The sequence below is a fragment of the Eucalyptus grandis genome, chromosome 11, assembly GCF_016545825.1.
Source record: "Eucalyptus grandis isolate ANBG69807.140 chromosome 11, ASM1654582v1, whole genome shotgun sequence".
NCBI lineage: Eukaryota > Viridiplantae > Streptophyta > Magnoliopsida > Myrtales > Myrtaceae > Eucalyptus > Eucalyptus grandis.
Genome location: NC_052622.1, coordinates 567,306 through 589,456, shown reverse-complemented (window position 1 = coordinate 589,456; position 22,151 = coordinate 567,306). Strand labels below are relative to the sequence as shown.

The following is a 22,151-nucleotide window of genomic DNA, read 5'->3' as shown; positions in this document are numbered from 1 at the left end:
GTACTTTAGTTTAAAATTCAGGGACTACATTGAACAAATTAAAATTTTAGATATCATATTGCACATTGATTTAAAATTCAAGAACTATATTAAACAAATTAAAAGTTAAGGAATCAAATTGCACATTAAGCAAAGTTCAGGATTGTTTGTATCATTTTTCCTAAATTTTATATGCAATTGTACACATCAAAATTTGAGTGAATCGCAAAGTTTTATGTATTCAAGTTAAATAAGAGTCACGGTATGACTTCTGAAAAAATTTAAGTTGAAAAATCAGGATTAGAAATCACACCTTATACGGTTCTTAAATAAATAAAGAATTTCGGACAAGAAATAGCATGTCATTTCAACGACATTAGATAATTCTTAGTTATTTTTGTGGTCTATATATAATCCTTTGGTTAATTTAAGTAATCCCACCAAGCGAGATCTCTTTCTTATCGCAACATTACATCCACAGCGATTTTATGATGACACTTTCAAGACAAAGTACTCTTTGAAATCATAAAAGTAAAGTACACAATCTATGAAACCCATTAAGAGATCTATGCGAACAATAAAGTCAACTAATTTCATGATCGTTCCTTATGTTCATTAGAGACTACCATACAATTGTGGACCAACATGAGAGTCAAAAAAAGACATTGGAAAGTGTTAACATGTTAAATGATTGGAAAAATTATCAAAAAAATTCTAAATTTATTGCAATTGTATTAATTCAATCTATTTAACTAATTTTGATCACCGACGTTAATGTGGTAATTTTTTAAATAATATTTTATATTTATTTTTTTCTTTTTTTCTTTTCTTCCTTTTTTCTTCCTACTTTTATTTTTGTTTTTTCACCTAGCCTAGATATGGGCAAGGGCAATGTTGCCATGGCCTCACCGGCTAAAAGCGAAAACAATCTCGCCTGCGGCTAGGGAGGCCATGGCCACCTTCACCGCAGCCCCAGGCCTTCGTGAGGCACATCATAGTCCTACCTCCCCCTACCAATGGTCGCCAAGCCCGATTGAGCCTTGCCACTACACTTTGACCTCGATCTAGGGCAGCCATGGTGAGGCTAGCCTCACCGGCAGCCCCTAAGCCTCGTCGGCCATTGTGGGGAAGAGAAGAAGAAAAATAAACAAAATAAATATAAATAAAATAAAATATCATTTAAAAAATTGTCATATTAGCGTCAATAGGACAATCAGCGTGGCTTGCGTCCACATTAGTGCTTATTGGCTAAAATTGGTTAGATGGATTGAATTTACAAAGATAAAATGTTTATGACTGAATTAGCTAAAAAAAAAAAATACTCAAGTGTAAATTGATGTACTTGTAATAAATTTAGGACTTTTCTCGATAATTTTCTCTTAGGTGCTTCCATTGAGTGAAATGAAAATGGAAGAAATCTAGATGAAAACTCCTTGAAATTGGGTGAAACATTCCTTCTCAAACATCTGTTGTATACTTTTATATGATCGACTATATGAATAGGGGCAAAAGCAAGGGTAGTCAATCCCTGACCCTGTAAAGTAAGGAAGATACTGCCCATCAGTGTGCCATCGTCTTGAAGAGAATAGAAAGTTTTGATTCGTTAATTACAAGTTAAGCTATATATTATTTTTCTCGAGCGGGATTATTTATAATTAGCTACAGGAGGAGTTCCATCTCTCCAATGAGATTGATTTTTTATTTTTTGGGTGAATAATGATATAATTGGTCGTTTATCGACTGAACATATTTGTATTGCTCTCCGTTCTTCATTCAGAAGTTGTACACGGTACAATTAGCAGATACGGATATTTTACAATATTAACGTATTTTATTTATTTACAGTTTGATTCGATTCAAAACTCCATTGTTATGAATACTTAATTTTGTTTTTTTCTAGTATCATAGGTTTTATCAGGACATGGCCGTTTGCATACTTTATCATAAAAACACCGGCAGGATTGTTTCTCAAAAAAGTGAGCGACCGCTAGGAGGGCCAATTTTTCACGCATATGAAATACAAGGAAAACTATCCAGTTACTACACTCAACCCAGGGGACTCAAGATTCACCTTAACCCTCAATTGTACTCCTCAAGTTGCTTCACATTGCAGTGATTCTTGCACCACAATATACGAACTCTCTCCAATGAGCTGACGAGATATTTACATAATGAACTGCAGAGGTCGGTAAATAGCTTGGCTCACGAGCGAACAGCTCACTGGTTGAACCACTCCCGTAATATTCCCCCCAGGCTGCCGTCACATCTCATAGGAAACTTGTTCCCTCAACAAGGTCATTCAAATTTGAGAGAATCTGCGAGCGAGTTGTTCCTATCTGGTGCGCTATCTCCAATTGTTCATCCAAGGAGAGCAGCTCGTAACTGCGAATGTATTATTCAAGACAACTATATTAGCCCTGGAATATATAGCTTTTCACAACTTAGAAAAGTACAGAAGCTGGTTTGCTTTCTATGCACGAGACATGACATGTTCAGTCCTATATGTTATGAATGACCCAAACAGAGGTCTACAATCAAACTGTTGGTGAGAAAGTAGAGCACCAAAAAGTGCAGCACATGCCAAAAACATGCTTATGAGCCTACCTAACTGCATTTTATGTATGCATTTATGCACATGCATATGCTTCCGACCAGACAAATCAATACAAGAACGTGTTCTTTCAAGAACTGATAAGAATGCAAATGGAATATAGAACTTACTGGTAAAGCAGTTCACAGTCAACAATACTGTCAGGGCCTGGCCGATGTGCTTTCCCATTAGAGTGGAACTGGCGGAAGGATCTTGGATTCAAGCCAGCAACATGGGGAACAGCGTCAACAAGCTTTCTCTGTAGTGACTGGAGTCTACGGAAGGTTAGCTCATCAAGAGGAGCAATGCAGCCAATGCTGCCATCTAGGGTACCAAATAACAAAGCAAACCGGTTGGTCTTGTCCGAAACAGGAGTAGGACCACTTTGACTGGAGGAAGTAGGAAGCATCTGCAACCGCATGAATTTTGTCACATGAGCACCTACATGAAATTCTGCCCTTGAGAGAAGTTTCTGTCCCTTCCAACTCTCAGACATCTTGGGTGCATAATAGAACACCTGCTTATTAAAAAGATATAGGAACTTACATGTCAATAGCCAAGAATTTTAATTGGAGCATTATTTTCAAAACAAATTCTCAAAAGTAAATAGTTATCCATTATTTTTTACCGTAAATGCTAACTCTCGAGTTGACTTGAGAATTTCTTTAATGGTTAATTCCAACTGTTCTCAGAACCCAACATGTGCAAGATTCTTTAAATGCTAACTCTTAAGTAAACTTGAGAATTTCTTTAATAGTTAATTCCAACTGTTTTCAGAACCCATCATGTGCAAGATTCTTCACGGAAAATGGTTCTGTTCATTAACTTGCTCATCAATCAATTTCACCTGTTTTCACCGAGTCCATCACATACAAGATATTTTGCTGAAAAATATTTAATGAAAAGCTTCTTTAGCATATTGAACATTAGTCCTTGCATCTAAATCTAGACTAGATATGCTGCTTCTTTCTTTTGGGTCATTATTGATAATAGTTCGAGCAACACTGCTTCCTTTGGTTTATTTTACTCATGTTTTTTTTTCTTTATGTGTTCTCATGTGTGAATTACTGGAATATTTCAGTACTCAAGCACAACATCAGGGTCATCAATCGGGCACATAAGGTTAATTTTCACAGAAGGAATGAGAACCAACCAACCAGCTGATCCAAAGGCAAGCAAACATCATGTGAGTCCTGAATGAGCAAAATTCTAGACAGCACAGGTAAATCTTAATAACCCCATCCATTTCAACTTGTCAAACAACAGGTAAAGGCAAGCACAATTAACACCATCATCACCTCACCTTAGTCAAGCAAGAACAAACAAACTCAACATGCAGAGGGAGTGACCTCACCTGAACATTTTTTTGCTCATCGGATACAATCAGACTCAATGTACTTCCATCAATTAGAAACTCCGTTGCGAAACAATCCAAGGAACCAAAATCTTTGGCCAACAAGTTAAGCTGAGAGCCTTGTTCTTTCCAGCTGAGGAAGTATATGCTCTTGTGGATGTCACCAAGTAGAATAAAATTCTTGACCTGAAGCCACATGCAGGGGCACAAGTGAGGAGAAAAATTACAGCAAATTCCTCTCAGCTGACAGCATTTATTTTGCAAGAGAATAATCATATTCATTTACAGTTGGGTAACTATGATCAAAAGCATCAAGGCCTTCTCAGCAATCATGTTTAGAAGCCTTTTTACATAAAAAAACAGCAATAAGTCACACCAGACAGATGCTTAGGTGAAAAAGAGGAGGAGAAAAGGTAAGGAAGTCACACATACAACATTCAAGCTAACAACGTGTAGAGGCGGGGCATCAAAAAATGCTACACCAGTCAATTCAGTTCCATTCCATTTGTGTAAAATTATCTTGGGACCAGAAGCTATCAGTAGATAGCCTTGAAGTGAGGCTACAGCAGATATAGCACCCTTCAATTCCTTCGAGTAAACCTCTGAAACCTGGAACAGATGCTGGCAGAGTCAGCATTGATAGAACAAGCAGAAAATGGAACATCTAAGACTATCCTGTTTAACGTACACCATTACAAGAAAGGACAAGATGATAATGAACAAACATCCAAAACGATCACATGGCATGACAATCTCCATATGATTCGTATGAAGAACAGGGACACATTAGATTTGATTGATGGTTGTCCTGTCCAGCTCAAATACATACCAGAGTTTGAGGATTGTCAGTGTCTTTCCCCATAGAAAACAAAAGTATGCGCCCTCTTGCAGCAACATCCTCACCTTGAACATAAGCAGTTCCAATAGCTAAAAGTGTCTCATTTTCCTTTGTCGTCATATTCTGCAATGTTACAATATAATAAGCAATATACCCAAAATAAAGGATGACTTAAATGGACAAAAGAGTTTTTCTTTTACATGCATCACCTAAATAACACTTCCACGGACCAGCATTCCTTTGGAAAAAAATGGCAGGGACAGATAAATTAAAAGAGTTAAAAACAGCTCGGTTCACAAGGTTCCAGACTTACAAGCAGTGTTACAACACGCACGGTTAATGCATTCTCAGAATTTTGCATGGGAATTGTAGCCTTGGTCAGCCAAGGTCCTCCAGACTTTTCTGGTTCCAAGATCCGAACCTCAAACTCATCAACTGCATAAGTTCGGTGTATGTCATCAGGATTTAGACTGTGATTTTCAATCTGATGGCTAACTTCTTGATCAACAAGAGATGAAACAACTTGATTCAATGGCCGATGAACCTGCATAAGCAAAGAAGGACCAGATGCAATCAGACCTCAAACTGCATATGAAGAGTATCTTATGTGTCACATCTTAAATTCAAATGAGAATCGAAATGTGGATGCCCAACAGCAACCGCTCATTAGAAGTAGAAAACCTTAGAAAAAGGAGGTTGATGTGCAACTTAAGATCACCAGCAAAACATCATGCTAAGACTGGAGTTTAGCAGGGGGAAACAAACCAAGCAAACACCAATAGGCATGTTTTCACAGTTCGACAAGAAGAAAACTCCAAAGAATCGACCACATCATCAACCAGGCATCTTAACTCATGACACTACTTCCATGTATGCGACTGTAGAAAAAACAAACATCCTCTACGAAGTATACGTGTGTGCATTGCTGGCAAAAAGACAGCTCAGCTGACAGACACATCATAAAATTCATAAAAATACTGCATTACATGTTATGCGGAAGGATGCATAAGCTTCTGGTACATCTGTAATACCAGAGAAAAGAATGTGAAGGAGAAAATGTTTTAAGCATTACTTACCAGAGTTGAAACTATAAGTGGGTACAGATTCTTCTCGGCAAAGTAAGTAACTTGATGTGGAGTTCCTTTCAGTGGAATCTGATAAAAAGTAAATGATCACTAGCATCATAAGCAAGAAGGTTGACTTGCATTTTAGTAAGGAATACCTTTTGTACTGGGAATAGTTTTGTACTGTCAATAGTTGTCAATTAGATGGCAGTTGGCAAATTTTTAGAACACCCTGGAATGTCGAAACATTTTAGAGGTAAAAAAAGGAAGAGATTCAGAACTTGATATTGCACATAATCAGCCTGCAAAAAGCTATGCACTAACCTGTGAGGTCACATATATGAGCCCACGATTACAGTTTACATTATGGAAAACAGTGAAGGCGACAATTGATCCATCACATAACTGCATGAAAGTTAGCACAGTTAGATGCTCCAGACAAAATAAAAACTTGAAGATGGAACCTATGATGAGCCACCCTAACAGCAATAACTTTAAGAATATTATTAGTTTGTTGCACCAGAGGAAAAGAAGCCTCCAGACTCCATCCATAAAAAATAAAACAGAAAAAGTAATAGACCTATCAAATAATTTACTCTTATGAAAAAATCTGTCAAAATTGGAAGACAAAATGATGGAAGGAAAATTTACTTGGACAACCTAAAGTGCCAGCTTATGCCAGTCAAAGTAGCAATTATTCATCTTTGATAAAACTCATTAACATGAATCAGTAGACCAAATTCAAGCTAATTTCTCTAGCATGCACATACACACGGTTACAGACGAGATAAATCGCATGAGTTAAGAAAAGAATTAGCCAATTCCATCAGGAGACAGTTCATCTCCAGTAACTTGCAAAGATCCAAGCAGAAAGAATATTCAAAAGGGAAAATAATATTGCCATAACTCAGTTTTCCTGGACACAACAAACAATCACCCTATCTCAACCCAAAACTTAAAATCTGTAGACTTATCTATAAACCAGCACTTACATCTGTAAATTTCTGTCAAACTTCAAGAGGAATAGAGTATTTAATCAAATGATAGGAATATTAACTGGAATTTTTCCACAGTAAGTATATTTTGATATTCTGGAAAAAAGCATCTAAAAGGTTTGATTGCTCCAAATACTATTGTCACTAACAAAAACAAAGTGTCCAAACCTGCGGATGAATCCGAAGCCTCTCTCTGATAACCATAAACCAAGAAGGTCTTGAACCAGAAAGAAACAATCCTTGATATCCTCCAATATTCTTGAAGAATGTAACTCTATTGCACGAGCTTCCTATGGTCATCTCTTCTCTTGTATATGTGTCCAAGGCAACGCGTAAGAATCGAAGATTTCTAAGCCTGGAACCACTATTAATGCCTTTGCTGCTAAAATTGTTATTAGCAACCGTGGCTTCATTTTTTATACCACTTTCTGAACCTTCAAACAAATAGGCATGATAACAAAGAATTGTCCCATCATTCAATATTGCGAAAAGGAAAGGGCGGCTATGCTGTCCAGACCATCTATACATGGCCAACTCTAGAACCTTTGTACTCTGTGCATTTTCTTTCTTCCCTGGGCCGGCTGATTCATTAGAACCTACCAAATTTCCTTTCTGAAAATCACCAAGTTCTTCTTGCATGAAGGTATCAACGAGATGCATCTTTCCAGACACAAATTTATCCACAGAGAAAACACAACTGAAATTGGGAACATCAAACATTTCGAGGGCACCACTTTCGTAGCAAACCACACAATATATATCCCCCTGGTCCTGAGTTGCACCATCAGCCCCGTCAATGGCCTCATCTATACCTGTAGTTAGCCATGCATCAGGATTGGTCTTCCTAAGCCAAGGTTCTGGACCTTTATCATGATAGAGTGTACAGGCAGACACAAACTTTTTTGAGCCATCAAATGTCGCTGGAGTCACAACAGAAACAGTACATGTAGATGGATCTGCAAAACGAAGTATTCAAATTAATGCAAAAGGAATTCCAAAGCAAGGTTGCAGAAATAGAAACACGATATCCACTGACAACTCGTATAAGCGTCTATGCAGAATCAGATTTATATCCAAGTCAAGTCAACAGATTATCCCTCTGTGACAGTGGCCTGTGCCAAAAAGGCATACCCGGTCCCACTCAAGTGCTGGTGCTTATTGAACTTCTTTCATTTATTTGGATCCATGAGGATATCAGAAGAAAAAAGGACTAGAAAAGAAAAACAAGTTAAATCTATGAAAGAAAACTCCAGATACAGATTTGTTGCCTATTGCATATAAGCATATCTATTCTTCTGAGATAGGTCAGCTTTTAAGTTTGAAACCACTTTCATAGTGCAAGAGTAATCAAATCTCGAAAACATCAATATGTGATGCGTATCAACTATAAGCATATACTCTGCATGAGCTGTTCCAAATTTTTTAAAGATAATATCACAGCAAGGCATGTCAGTGACTCACAAACTCCAAACTGAGAAATGTACAAGTATAACTGGTTATCATGCATGAGGACACCGAGATGTTGATAATATGGATCATGGAAATTAGAATCCATTGCACAAAGTGAATTAAAGAGACTAAACAAGTAACGCTGTAATCATTATTTGGGAACACTTAATGACCTATAATTATTTGACAAGATTTAGCACAGATTGCTTGCACCACCAAGTAAGCCTCTCTCAGCAGATTCAAAAACCTGATCACATGTTACTACTGTCTACAGTTCCATAGCATGCAATTATGGGTCAAATATGACAGATTCAAGAATTTTTATACCATTACCGGGCAAGTTCCTGGGGCCACATTCACCAGACAAGAATCCACACAAAATTGATCATGGAAAAAAGAGTAAGTGAAACTAAGTAAGTTATACAACTCATACGAAAAGGTCTTAATAACCATAACTATCGAAACTTCATCCCCAAACACAAAGATGTATGCACTATAGACTTTTTTCCCCTTTGAACGCGTGCTATTAGAGAAACTCTCATGTAGTCTATATAATTCTAGCAAATAAGTAAGATCAATGACAAAGTATCATCTTAGAATAAAAGAAGTGGTAGTTACCTCCAACAAGAAGCCGAATGCTTCCATCAGTCATCTTTAGTAAGACATATGGATCAGCAATCGATACAGTTAAGACCATGCAACTCTCAGACGCTAATTCAGAGTTAGAGGCCACTAAGTTTAAATCTTGTGTCATAGAAGAACCATTGAGGACACGTGCTCCACGTTCACAAACCTGAATAACTCGTCGCCTTCATACAGGAAGCAGGAAAAAATTAGGTGACACTAATTGGAAAACACTGACCCATACACAGAAATAAAACCTACACAATAAGTGATAAGTACTTCAAAATATTCATTAAAGAAAACATTAAAGAAGGTGAAACAGCCCAGATTCTCTTACTGTCATTTTTCTGTCAGAACATCATTACATGAATATCTAAGAAAGAGAAACAGAAGAAGGAAGTTAACTCAAATTAAGTGAGACAGCAACAAACGCGTTCAAAGCTTATACAAAGTATGCAGACTGCAAATCATACTCAATAAAGTCAAAGGGTGAAAGCTGCAATATTATATATGATTCTACATGTCAACATTTCGCTATTTTATAACGTAAGTGTTTCGGGTTAAATAAATGTCAAAGTAAATGTAAAGAAGTTAAAAGGTAGATCAACCCATATAGAAGAAGAACAACGTTAGCAAGGATTAAGTTAGACAGCAATAACTGCAACTGCATTCAAAGCTTATTTGAAATTAGCAGACTGCAAAATATTTATAACAAAGTCAGTGTGAAACTGCAAATCTATACATGACTCCAAATGTCAATATATGAACATGTTGAAATGTTTCAGATGTTTCAGGTTATATAAAAAAAGAAAATGTAAGATATTAAAAATAGAATTACCCCATACAGCTATTTCCTCATGCTTCAAACTATTAACATATTACCTGCTCATCCACATTATCTCATGGCTCAATGAGCAGATAATACCAAAGCAGAATCTGATAATGTCTATGACAATTAAAAATCATACTAAAACAAAGATAATCTTGAAATAATTAAAAACACATCAAGAACATAAATATCTACTTCTGATGATTACATATGGCTAACTAATTAGACACCAAGCCATGATGACAGCTAGGAAGGCACAATGTCACTTGTCATAAACACCCATTGCTAGTAAAATGCTTTTCTGACTTGTAGAAAAAATTAACAATAATATTTGAACACACCTTCCAAATAGATTCCCAGCAGCAATAGTTCGTCCTTGCACATAATAATCAACACTTTCAGTGACTTCATTGAGAAGATCAGCCGTTTCAAGCACCTGATACAGACAGTGATGCTAGCTGCAGGTGATGATGGGGGAAGAAAAATGCACATATATGTGTACATGTATCTGCAATATTGATATGCATATCTGCATGTAGCTTACCCTAGGATTTGTTACCGAGAGCCCTTAGGGATTCTTGAGAACATGACAATAAGAATGAGAGATTCATGCTGCAGGTTTAATGCAGAAAGATTGATGCCGCATGTTTAAAGGCAGGACAAGATCATCTTCAAATTCAGTGAAAAATGGCAAGGGAAAAGTACAGGCATCACATTTAGGGTCCACTAGGTGATGAATCTAGTGAGTTTAGGATTCTAAATTGACAATAAAGAAGAGCAGGAAAACTTAGAAGGCAGTCCTTCATTGCATCATTTCTCCCTCACCATTTTGACTTCAAGCATATTTATGTACTAACAATCCCAAAATAACAGAGAACAATGACTAACTGCAAATGCTGGCAAAATTGCGAATAGAGACTGTAATGCATATAGAAAGACCAATTTAATATATGATTATCTCTACCATAGATTTGCCTCATCAGAAAAAGAACCATGAAATTTCTGTGCTGAAAAGCTCAGAAGTAATACACAATAGCTAAGAACCCAATGTGGCAAAAGCAGCAACCATCAAGCTAATGATCGCATCTGCCAATTCTATTACCAGATGCAAATAAGAAATTAACTACACTCTAAAAGTCTATCAAGCACAAATATTCAACATAAAGCAAGAGAAATTACCATGGTACGACTTTCCAGACTAATAATTAAATATGCATGATATTCGTCGTCATCAACCCCAACTTTGGAAGAATCTAAACCACGGGTGTTCTTGTGGTAGACGGTCCAAATGCCTTTGCAACCTGGTAGTTCAACCTGCAAAAGGATAATCGATATGATGATAGGAAATACTGTGAAGTGCAATGAAGAAGGGCAACATAAGGATAACTTGATGATAGTGTAGAAAGAACCGCTAAGAGCAAGTTTGTCCATCCCTCACTAACATTCCACCAACTACTAGAATTATGCAGGATCACAAGAACAAACTTCAACGAGCCCCCGTCAGAATAAGAGTGTCAATGATTATAGAGGAACATATCTAGTCCACTGAATTTTTTTCTCTGGTAATATTTTTGTGTCTCATAGATTAACCACACGTCAGTAATTAGTGATTCTCTGGTAATAAAGGCCAATAAACTGGGTAATTACACTACTAGGCAAATAAAGTTCTGCGGAATACCACTGACCATATCATCCTTTATCAATCAGCATCATACATTGCAACAGAAATGTTTATTGGCCAGTCTAACCCATCACCACTCACCATTGTGCTTCAAGATACCATTCAAAGGGGTCAGAATTTAAAAATAGAATAAATAGACATCGCATTAATCTATTTGGCAACAAAACCACTCAAACCAATTTTCCGTCTACTTGCACTTGAGAACAAACAAATGACCACAAACCCGGTAGAAGACTCTCAAACCTTCGAAGAGGGTAGGAAGCAGACAAAGAAGGCTAATTAATGTTTGCTCTATCCCAGCAATATAAATAGAACAAATAGATCCCTGAGAAGATCATGACCATCAAAACTCAACGGACTACAACCCTACTTTTGGCCAATAGATTGCCTGACTCTTGAAAGTTCAACCAGTACCCTGTCCAAACAACATATCAACAGAAGAAAGAAGAGGAAAAATTATTTATGGGAGGCTATTCTTATGCCCCCATCTTTTTTCCGGTACAGTGATGAAGAGACCTATAACAGAGCTAAAACATTTAATGAGATATCCTAAGACAAATACACTGCCACACACCTCAGTAATTATTTCTGGACGAACTGACTGCCTCAGAACACACAGAGAACCGTTCTTCCCATGACCAGAACAACACACCTGCACAATCACTGGAAAGGTATGAAGAATGTAACTTTTGGTTTAAAAAATTGAAATGTGCTAGTAACTTACAATATGTAACAAATTAGTCAGCTGGTGTTAGTAAATGATTGGTGAAAACACTCATGGATGCAATGACAATAGACATGTCATATTATGATGTATATACTGTACACAGTCAAAAACAGGAGTTGCTACTTGCTACACTAACCAGTTCATAGTTGCTTTGTTTTGCAACTCCAGTTGCATTAGCATCAGCATTGATCCGCAAACCATATGCAAAATCTTTCAGAGGGCCGATGTTAATCAAAGAGTCCCTCACTGCAAATGAAAAGGTTTTCTGCAGATAGGAAAGGGTTACAATCCAATTCTTAAGTACAAAGTAGGCACAGCTTCAACAATGATAAGATCAATCATTACACAATAACATACTAAAAGATTATGCCAATGCATTGAAGAAAAATGTCAGTTTGAGGCAGGAAGAGCTTTCGTTTCTTACAAAAGACATGTGCACTCATGCTTCAGCAAGAAATATGAAGATCGAGGGAGTGTAATATGTTAGGCCAAACAAGAATTCCACCTTCCTCTAGCACAGTAAACATTTTAAACAGGATTCAATTTCATGGAATATACATTTTAATTGTTTCGAGAAAGGAAAGCAAGGAAGGAAGCATTTTAGCCTGTGAATGTATGCACAGAGAGAGAGAGAGAGACCTGTGCAGATTCTGCATTACTTGGCGTCAAACCATGTATAGAGAGCTCCTCTCCACCAACCATGTCTTGCAAAGCATCAGAAGAGGACCTGCGCAACCTCTTCGCCAGAGGGGCATCACCTTCAATGTCTCCCACCTAAAAAACTCATCAACAAAAGGATTTATCAACACCCCGAAGAAAGAACAGCCGAAAAACCAACCAAATGTTTCAGAAATTAAGAGCAGCTTCATTCAGTTTATGGTATCAAAATTTTGTAGGCAGAAGGTACAGAACAAGTGCTTAAGAAATGACGTGTCTCAGAATCCCAAGAGTGAACAGTGAATAAGACATCGCAAGTAGCAAAACTCTTCATTCCACCACAGACCTCTTCCTTCAAACCAGATGAAGGCTTTGAGGTTCCAAACCCACAAGTATATTGCACCAACAAACTGTCTCCCAACCGACTGCCCAGGAAAAATAAGGAATTTCCAATTGTTGTAATCCCCTAAGACAAGGAGCATAGTCATTAATGATGTGCCAATGCAAAAGCAACCTGATAAGAGAGTTCCAAACATGAAAATAACTTACAGAAGTAAGCACAGAAGCCTTTGACTTTGCAAGATCCAATCGCTGCACCACACTATAGATGGGAAATATTATTATGGACGTGAGAAGATTCCAGTCATCATAATTAAAGTAGCAAGAACAGAAAATACAACTGCTAAATACTGCAAAGATGCGATCATATTCAGCAACCAGACATAATAACAAAGGTTGGTGGCTTTTAAAATGGGAAGAACAGATGAAAACACCTTTGGATCAAAACCGGCACACATACCTACTGCAGTGACAACATTATGCTGAGAACCAAGACAGGATCTATTAGGAAGTCTGCACTTTTTCTTTTTTGAAAATATTTAGACATAAGGAAATAAAAATATATATGCACATGTAGATAACAAAAACTATGTGCATCACAGTATTCCCAAAAAGGAAGTAAAACTCTTATAGATACATGAGATCAAAACAAATCTAACAGCTCCAACACAGACAAAATATAAAAAGAGAAGAAAGATCAATCTTTTAAGCCAGAAGAGAAGGAACAGAAAAAAGTAGAAAAATAATAGCAATCACTGACCGCCCGTCATAAACAAGGGTGAGCAGCAACAACTCCCCGGTTTTGGTCGACAGCAAGACCACATCATTCAGTAACCAAGTGGCACTGGCAGCATCAAGCTCAACACTGAAACTCGACTTTGGCATCTCTTGACTGAAATCTCAACAAAATAATATATATAATCAACCATGAGCACAATGATGAAATAACCTGATGGACATGAGTAAACATATTTGAAGAAATAATTGAACTAAAGAAGCTTTGATCAGATGCTATGAACGTCACTCCTAGTACCAAATCAAGAGTTAAGATCTTGCTAAAAACACACAAAGGATGCATGATTCAGTGAACTTCACCAAAAATCAGTGCAAAGTAACTTCCTATATTATCTTTTTCAATTCTTTTGTTGTATACTAATGTCTTCTTCTACTAGGAGCACGGTATGGGAATTAAAAAGCTGAAGAAAACACAGTTTGTCTTTTGCCAGAAGATAAAGCATGAGAAGTTGAGCAATTAACAACTATTAATTCATTAAGAGTAGAAACGTACCAACGTCACTTTAGCAAACCAATCAAACATGTAATAAAACCACAGAAATCAAGTAGCATTTCAAGAGTAAGTAGATTACCTGCCATCAGCAGAACTGGCATAACTATTCAGAGCCAAAACACAGGAAGCAGACTGCAAATAGAGGAAACAGCTGTTCAGGGGAACACATAATAATTTGATCAATAACTGTGAAAAAAAATAAAAAACAACTGCAAAATCCCACTAGATAATAGAAACAGCTAGACACTTATACGCATCTTAAATGCATGCTTCTGGAGAGTCAGATAAACTACCTGACTGTGATAATGAATAGCATTAGCAGAAATCACAAGAACCCCACCGATTGGAGAAGGTACTGCAAGAAGCTTGTAGGCATCATGAGGGAGATTCTGACAAGAGGAGAAAACGAAAAAGTAAAGAAGAATATAAAGCATCTTAAATAGATATAAATATCATCAAGGGCTGCTCTAGGTCGTAGAATGGTTTTCCATATTTTCGCAGTCTTCAGAAATCAAAGAACATTACAAAGGTTTAATGTGAAAAATTGTCCATACAATCTGTCCTAATTCAAGAAAGCAAAATCAAATGCACGGCTTATCAGCTTTCTCCCACAACTGATGTAAACTTAATCTATGGAGGGGCAAACAAAAACAGGAAAAGAAGTAAAATGTTTCATCATGCACAGTAATAACCACATGAGACCATTCTGAGAGAATTGTTCTACATTAAAACATTGAGAAATCAAACCAATCATCTGAGAGGAAAAAAGTCAAAAGCACTTGGTCATCATTTCAAGGATGCATTACCAAGCTTTCAAAAAGAATTGTTTGTCACTTTCCTTTTCCGAATTGAACAAACTGATGTAAAGTAATTTAACATGGAAAAAAAAAAGTTGGAAATGGTTAGAGCTTTCAACCATGATTGCAAGATCAGACATAAACAAATGATAAGCCCAAAATGTACTGGCACCGACTAGGTGAAGATATTCAAGTTACACCGTCCAATAACTATGACTTCACCGAAGAGAGGATAGATCCAGTTAAGAGTATCAAAAGGATAGGTAGAAAGATCTACTTGACAACTGGACAACTTACTGAGGCTGACCAAATCAGAGGATGCTGCTTCAGGGTTGTGCTAATGCTGAGTGCAGATATCATGCAAGTATGGTTCTTCCAGGAAACACGTCCCGCCCATGTAAGCTCCCGCTCATGAAGTATTACCATCACAGGCTCAATATAGCCTTAATAAGACATGGAGGCAAAAAATCTAGTATGTATTAGTTCGCACAAGTGGCTAAACAAGTGTGGTAAAGTAAAGCTACCAACCCAGTGAATTTTTTTCACATAAGACAACATGAGATTTCATGCATTACTATCAAGAAAAAAATTTCCACAAAGGAGACATAGAGCAGTTTGCTAAGCTAATGGCAGCATTTTCAAATATTAATATGTAGATATGATCATACAAGTTGTCACAGCTCACAAGACTTACACAACAAATTGTCTCCCTACATTCACCTCAGCTAGTAAACCATTTAAATAGCAGTTTGCAGTTTCCATAACATTGAGCTTACACTTACTAGCCTAGGAGCTATTGCCGAGTATCAAGCCAACCCTATCTTGGCATATATTCTACCACAAAAATAACATGGAAACACAGTAAAAGAAGCAAATCTTGGAAAAACAGAAGTTAGTTATCAACTTTCTCACCGTGTACAAATACAAAATCTTTTACATGCTTCATTTCCAACTCCCGGAGACTGATTATGTAGGATGATTCTACTCGAATGGAAACTGCACCTGCCGATTCAAATGTGTCCTCATCTCCCACCAAGCCAGAACCAACCTGAGCCCCAAAGTCCACAATGAGTCAATAGGAGCAATGGCACTAAACAATGTGTTGCACAAAGAATTCAGGAAACACAACAAAAGGTGACTTGAGAAATAAGCTTGCACTATCTCTTGGAAAACACAACTTTCCTAGAAGTAAGTTGTGAATTACCCACTTGCACTGGTTGGCCAATTAACAGCTTACTTCTATTAACAAAGTCATTTGAGAAATGCACTCCCCTATCTCTTGACACCACAAAGTGGAATAGAAGATATTGCTCCTTTCACAATACTCAACGATTGCCTCAGGGATTGAGGGTACACAACAAAATTGAGAGGAGAGTACATAGTGCCAAAAGGGCACAACAGTTTGTCCAAACAGCTACATAAGTTTGTGCCTCGTATTACTCAAAATTTTAGATTCGAGCTAGGACCAAGACTGAAAACGACAAAGTCTTAGATGATAAAATTTCATTAGAACCCCCGACACAAAGGGAAGCAAATTGAACAGAAAGGGGACTAAAAGTCTATGACAAAAGATCTAAGGAAATAGGAGAGACCTGAGAAGCCTTAAGCATTATCATTTGCAGACCATAAACAAGAACCCCTCCGCACCTGCCTTGAGGATCAACCTTCACCAGTGGGCCTCTGGCAAAAGATTCTCTCCCTCTTTTGAGATGAAGCCAATCTGGACCCTCAAAACAATGCATAGATCTGAAAGAGCCACCATCAAGGATTATGTTTCATCATATCAACATAAACAACAATAAATTGGTAATATGATACCAGCTTCCCAATGTTGTGTTTTTTAGCTTAAGGAATAGGAGAAAGAACAAAAAGGCACCAATGCAAAACTAAAATTCAGGACCACTCATAACACTTAAAACATATGTCCTTAAACAATCAATAAAATAGATGCTAAGATGGGTAACGGCACAAACAATTGGAGATGTGCATTTCTTGTAGATTGTGGGATGCCAAACATATCAAAGGTCAGCATTTGGAAAATGATGAAAAAGTTAAGATGCCACAAATCTGTGACAATGAACATTAACAAAGAGCTTGTTGAAGCCCAATGAACTCTAGAGCTATCTGAATTTGTCAGTTCTTTATGAAAAGAATATTTTCTAACAAAAATTTCAATTGCCCAAAATGGAGATTATATGAAAAATGGTGTAGATTGCCATCTTTTCTGAAAAGTGGGAGACAAGGCAAATGACTATAACATAAAAAAAAATTTAATAAATCAAAAAAAATTCAAAGTTAGAAAAATATTTTTAGTTACATTCAGTTTTAAAGAGAAAAGGAAAAAGTAAAAAATCCAACATTTTTATGATAGTCATTGCTGAAATGAATGGTTCTGTTTTCTTCTCTAACTTAAAATTAATTTGGTAGCACCCTAAAACAACAAATCATCCACAGTCAGGAGAAGAGATTCCTTAAATAAAACGATCTGAAGAACACTGGCCAAAGGACAACATAAATATCTGACTAAAAGAAAATTCAGAGGTAGAGAAATAGATTGAATGAATCCCAAAGACAAGACCAAATTCTTTAGGTGTGTGGCATCATGGAAGCATCAAATGCAATACTGCAATAATTTTGCCATAAATTTTATAGCATCCAATTCAAAAAGCTAAAAAATGACATAAGACAACTAATATAGCACAATAATAATCATCATGTCCCATCATGCTGTATGATTGGCGTTAGAAGCACTCTATGCCATAAAACCGCTCTTACGTTGTGCGAAGTCCATGAATCGAATCATCAAACTCCAAAATGGAAATTTTTGCATCTTGAAATGTTAAAATGATAGAATCTCTGCTCCTGGAACCATTACCACCTCCAGTTGACAGTACTGCCATACTTTCAACATTACCATGCAACCTGCAGTTCAATTTAAACACAACGCACGGGGAAAGAAGATGAAGTCAACAGACAAAGACTTCAAAACATATCTATTCATTGTAAGATATCCAGCGGAAAATACATACTATGGTTTACTGGAAGCAGAGTCTAACAAACTACACTTTAGTGGATGAGCCCATTAAAATTGTCACAGGATCCAAGCACCAACATACCATCAAGAAGCTCATATAAAGACCCACAGTGATAACTGAACACATCCTTATAGACACTTTCACAAAAGAGGGAGTCCCTAATAGCCACACTGCATTGCTAGGAGAAAGCTTTAAGGTATGACTGATATTGTCCCGTAACAAGACATCTTCTAAAGTAAAGTTATCTCCACATGCTACAAAGAAACAGCAACTTAAGTCCCCAGTCATAATAATACAGTTATAAATCTACATCTCCTCTTCTCCCTCAAATGTTCTTCAGTTTATCTCTCTGAATTTGAACAGAAAACGGCTACAGGATGAGAAAATTTTTCCCCTTTGCCATTGGCGCTGATTACTAACCAAATCAGAGCTTCTCTACATAATACCCAGATGTTCCGGGGTTCCTGATCTAAGAGTTGAGCCTATCCCCAATATAACATGTTTCAGCTAGGCATTGACAAGCAGCAGAACCCAGATCCTTAATTTTTTGTAATTATGAGCCCATTGTTAAAATCTTATCATGAATGCCAAATGAACAATGTCAAGAGGTATCACACAATGATAAGTAGTTTACCAGTAGGCATCTCCTTAATTAGTTTGAGATAGTTTCTCCCATCTAATTCTGTTACATGAAAATGAAGTGCATAGCAAGTGTATAAGAAGCTGTGTTCACGGTTCCAGATTCATTAAGCAACAAGATTTGGTAAGTTCCCTCCATTATTGTGTGCTTTTCTGATATTCTCTCTCGTTTCCTTGTTCTTTTCATTGGGAAAAAAAAAAAGAAGTATTAATCTCCTTGCTCTTTTTATTTGACTTCTCTCAGTTCTCTCCCTTATTCTTCTAGAAAAATTTCTCGTACACCATGCTGTTCCACCCAACAAGAAAACATTCAATATGCTTATCTGGACTAATGTAGTTCCCTCAGAAGCAACTTTTGGTTGCAAATTGCACTGATGAAATTATCCAATGAGAAGAAGCCATAAAATGACCAGCTACACATCAATGTGGCTGTGCGTACACAAAAATTTAAAATTCAAGCCTAGGCGTAACTCTACATGAAACTGGGCTAGAGGTTGACAAATGTTACTCGCTCTGAATTAAACCCCTTACCAAAATGAAAATTATCTACCGTTTTCAAGCATAGCATTTGGCTCTTTCAAAGCTGTCACAGCAGAGTGAGAGTGAAGTGTCTTGTGCTTGAGTTAGTCACCGTGGTCAGTTGTCATATTTGCAGAAAAATGAGTTTGACGGTTGGTCGATATTCTTGCTAGAGTTGCTGATCATATGGAACTAGATGGAATGCATTAGCATGCGATTCAGCTACACTCGTCACTCCAAGGATTTGACGAGTAAAAATTTCATAATTCTCTCTCTATAGCTTGCCTGTGCAGTTGCTCATTTCTCTCCTAAGAATGTCTGTACTGCATCACATGGATTACGGAATTCCTCCCTCTACGCGTCTAAATTGTAAAGGAGAATGAGAAGAAAGACAGGAACCTGTAATGGCAAACGAGCTCGAGCGAAGCGCCGGAAACACCGTCCATTGCTCCACCTCGCTTGGCCTCGCCGGAATCCTTATCGCCGTCCTCTTGCACTCTCACTACGTACACTTCAAGAACATTCGCGGCGGTGACAACGAGATTCGGGACGGGTCCGATCTCTCGCCGCGGCGGCGCGTAGTCCGGCTCGAGATCGTCGGTCTGCGACGGCGGAATCCGGGGAGGGAAGTCGGAAGGGCTGTGAGTGATGAACCCCGACCCGCAGTTGTCGATGCCCGTGGGCCAGTGCATCATCTTGTAGGCCGCGTAGCTCATCTCCTATCGATGCGAGCGTCTCGGAGGGAAGGAGGGAGTAGAGAGGGGGGGGGAGAGAGAATGGGAGGAGAACGGAAGCTTTCCCGAGCGAATGGCAGAATCGAGGATGAACTTGGCAGCGATGAATCTTCTGCAAATGCAGAGAAGATGCTAGGGTTTCAGCTTAAACCCTTTGGCGGGAGTGGGATGGCAGGGAAGGACCGCTTCGCCCCCGAGATGATACGTATCCGCGGAATAAAAGGGAAAATTACCCCTTAATTTTGAAGTATTATACACTCGTCTCGAACTTTCAACTACTGCATAATACCTTAATTTTCCGTTATTTTTTTTACTAGTATGTGCAATGCACGTGATTTTTAAAAGGGTAAAATTAACCTTTCTTTAGTCCTTAATTGCTGTAAAAAATATAAATATAGAAAAAAGGAGATAAATAAATTAGCTGAAATTTTAATAATAGAACAAATAATATGAATAATGGTAAAACAATGGTAAACGATATAATTTCTAAAAAAATTAATCACTTTAATATAATTGGATAAGATATTTCAAGAAAAATAATGATAATAATTAAACAAAAAAGGGAAAAGGCATCGATAACATAAATGCTAAATGATAAAAAAAAAAAAAATTGTCAGGACATACTTGAAAGATCAATTTATGTAAAAAAAATATAGAAGAAAATGAGGCCTTCAACTATTAAGAGGAAGTGATTAATCAAATATAAGGTGATATTTTTCAATGTTCATTATTGACCAAACATTTTTTACATTATTAAAAGATTTACAAATATATTTTTTAATTACTTCATTGTGTTTCTTTTTTCATAAAAAATTATTTTTTAATATTTTGCTAATTGAGTACATCCAATCAATTTTGACCAAAAATCGCCAATATAAACATTAACCATCTTACATGATATGGACAACATTGATATTAACAATTTTTAATAATATTACAATATTCTTTTGAATTTTTTTTTTTTTTTTTTATTATTTTTTCATGTCTTCTATTTTCCTTCTTTTCCTTTTATCTTTTTTTTTCCTTCCCTTCTTCCCTATGTTGACCATGGCTAGGCCTCAAGCGAGACCAACTCTCATTAGCCCTAGCTTAAGCATCCCTCGCCCGAGGAGGTTGCTGACAATCATCGAGGCTAGGCAACCAAAGAAAGGATGAAAGAGGAAAAAAAGAAAGAAAATAAAAAATAAAAAATCAACAAATTATTTTTAAATTAATAAAAAAATTCATAGCATTAGTCATGCTATGTAAAACAGCTAGTATCAATGTTAGGAATTTCCAATCAAAATTGGCAATATACTATATTGGCAAATTTTTAAAAGGTTTAAAATTCAATTTGTATATTTAAAATATTTATAATTGAATTGATATAAATGTAATAAATTTATGACTTTTTAGACAATTTTCTTATCAACTATTCATAGTTAAACTCACCATTAACCATGCAGGGCAAATGAAGACATACTTTTTGTCTAAAAAATTATGGACTAAGCTCAATTTCTATTCCACATTAAGGGAACCTCTTACTCCTGCCATGGCGAGGATGGCCAATTCAAGGTAGAATTGGAGAGATAAGCATATACTTGCTTATTAGAAGTGAAAAGTTCTTTCAAGTTTGGAAAGTTAATATCATATAATCACATGTCATTCAATGTTTACCTTCCGATATGAAAGTTTGTAACCACATGGGAAATTGATTGGTGCTTGGGCAGTGCTCAGGCAATCTTCCACCTACTTAGTAATTTTTCAAAGAGTAAAGCTAGTATCAAAATATCGAGCAATTAAACAAAATTAGCAAAGATTTACTTTTACCTTTTGAAATAGACGTATGTTCCAAACAACGAATGCAGGCAAGGTTTCCATTTTATTAGCAATTTTCAAAGAGGTCAACTAATTTTTACCTCTATTACAAATTTGTAACCAGCTGCCATCATTTTTAAGATATTGGACTGGTAATTGTCGAGAGGCTAGTACAGCAGAGCTATGATCAGGCCGGGGGGTGTTTACCAAATTTGA

The 22,151-nt window shown here is 36.9% G+C and overlaps 1 protein-coding gene across 1 annotated transcript; it reads right to left on the bottom strand.

Moving 5' to 3' along the window:
* Positions 1–1,907: 1,907 nt before the first annotated feature.
* On the bottom strand, positions 1,908–20,331 carry LOC104424329 (cleavage and polyadenylation specificity factor subunit 1). The gene is given in 27 exon segments (XM_010036703.3): positions 1,908–2,361; positions 2,701–3,086; positions 3,924–4,109; positions 4,356–4,532; positions 4,753–4,884; positions 5,075–5,305; positions 5,838–5,915; positions 5,984–5,997; positions 6,000–6,057; positions 6,150–6,230; positions 6,989–7,776; positions 8,888–9,078; positions 10,064–10,158; positions 10,902–11,036; positions 11,978–12,055; positions 12,267–12,395; positions 12,770–12,904; positions 13,134–13,253; positions 13,337–13,388; positions 13,887–14,018; positions 14,494–14,546; positions 14,708–14,803; positions 15,509–15,654; positions 16,124–16,259; positions 16,804–16,957; positions 17,987–18,133; positions 19,804–20,331. Coding segments are annotated over 27 exon segments (4,362 nt in total). The 5' UTR covers positions 20,121–20,331; the 3' UTR covers positions 1,908–2,246.
* Between the last annotated feature and the right edge of the window lie 1,820 nt (positions 20,332–22,151).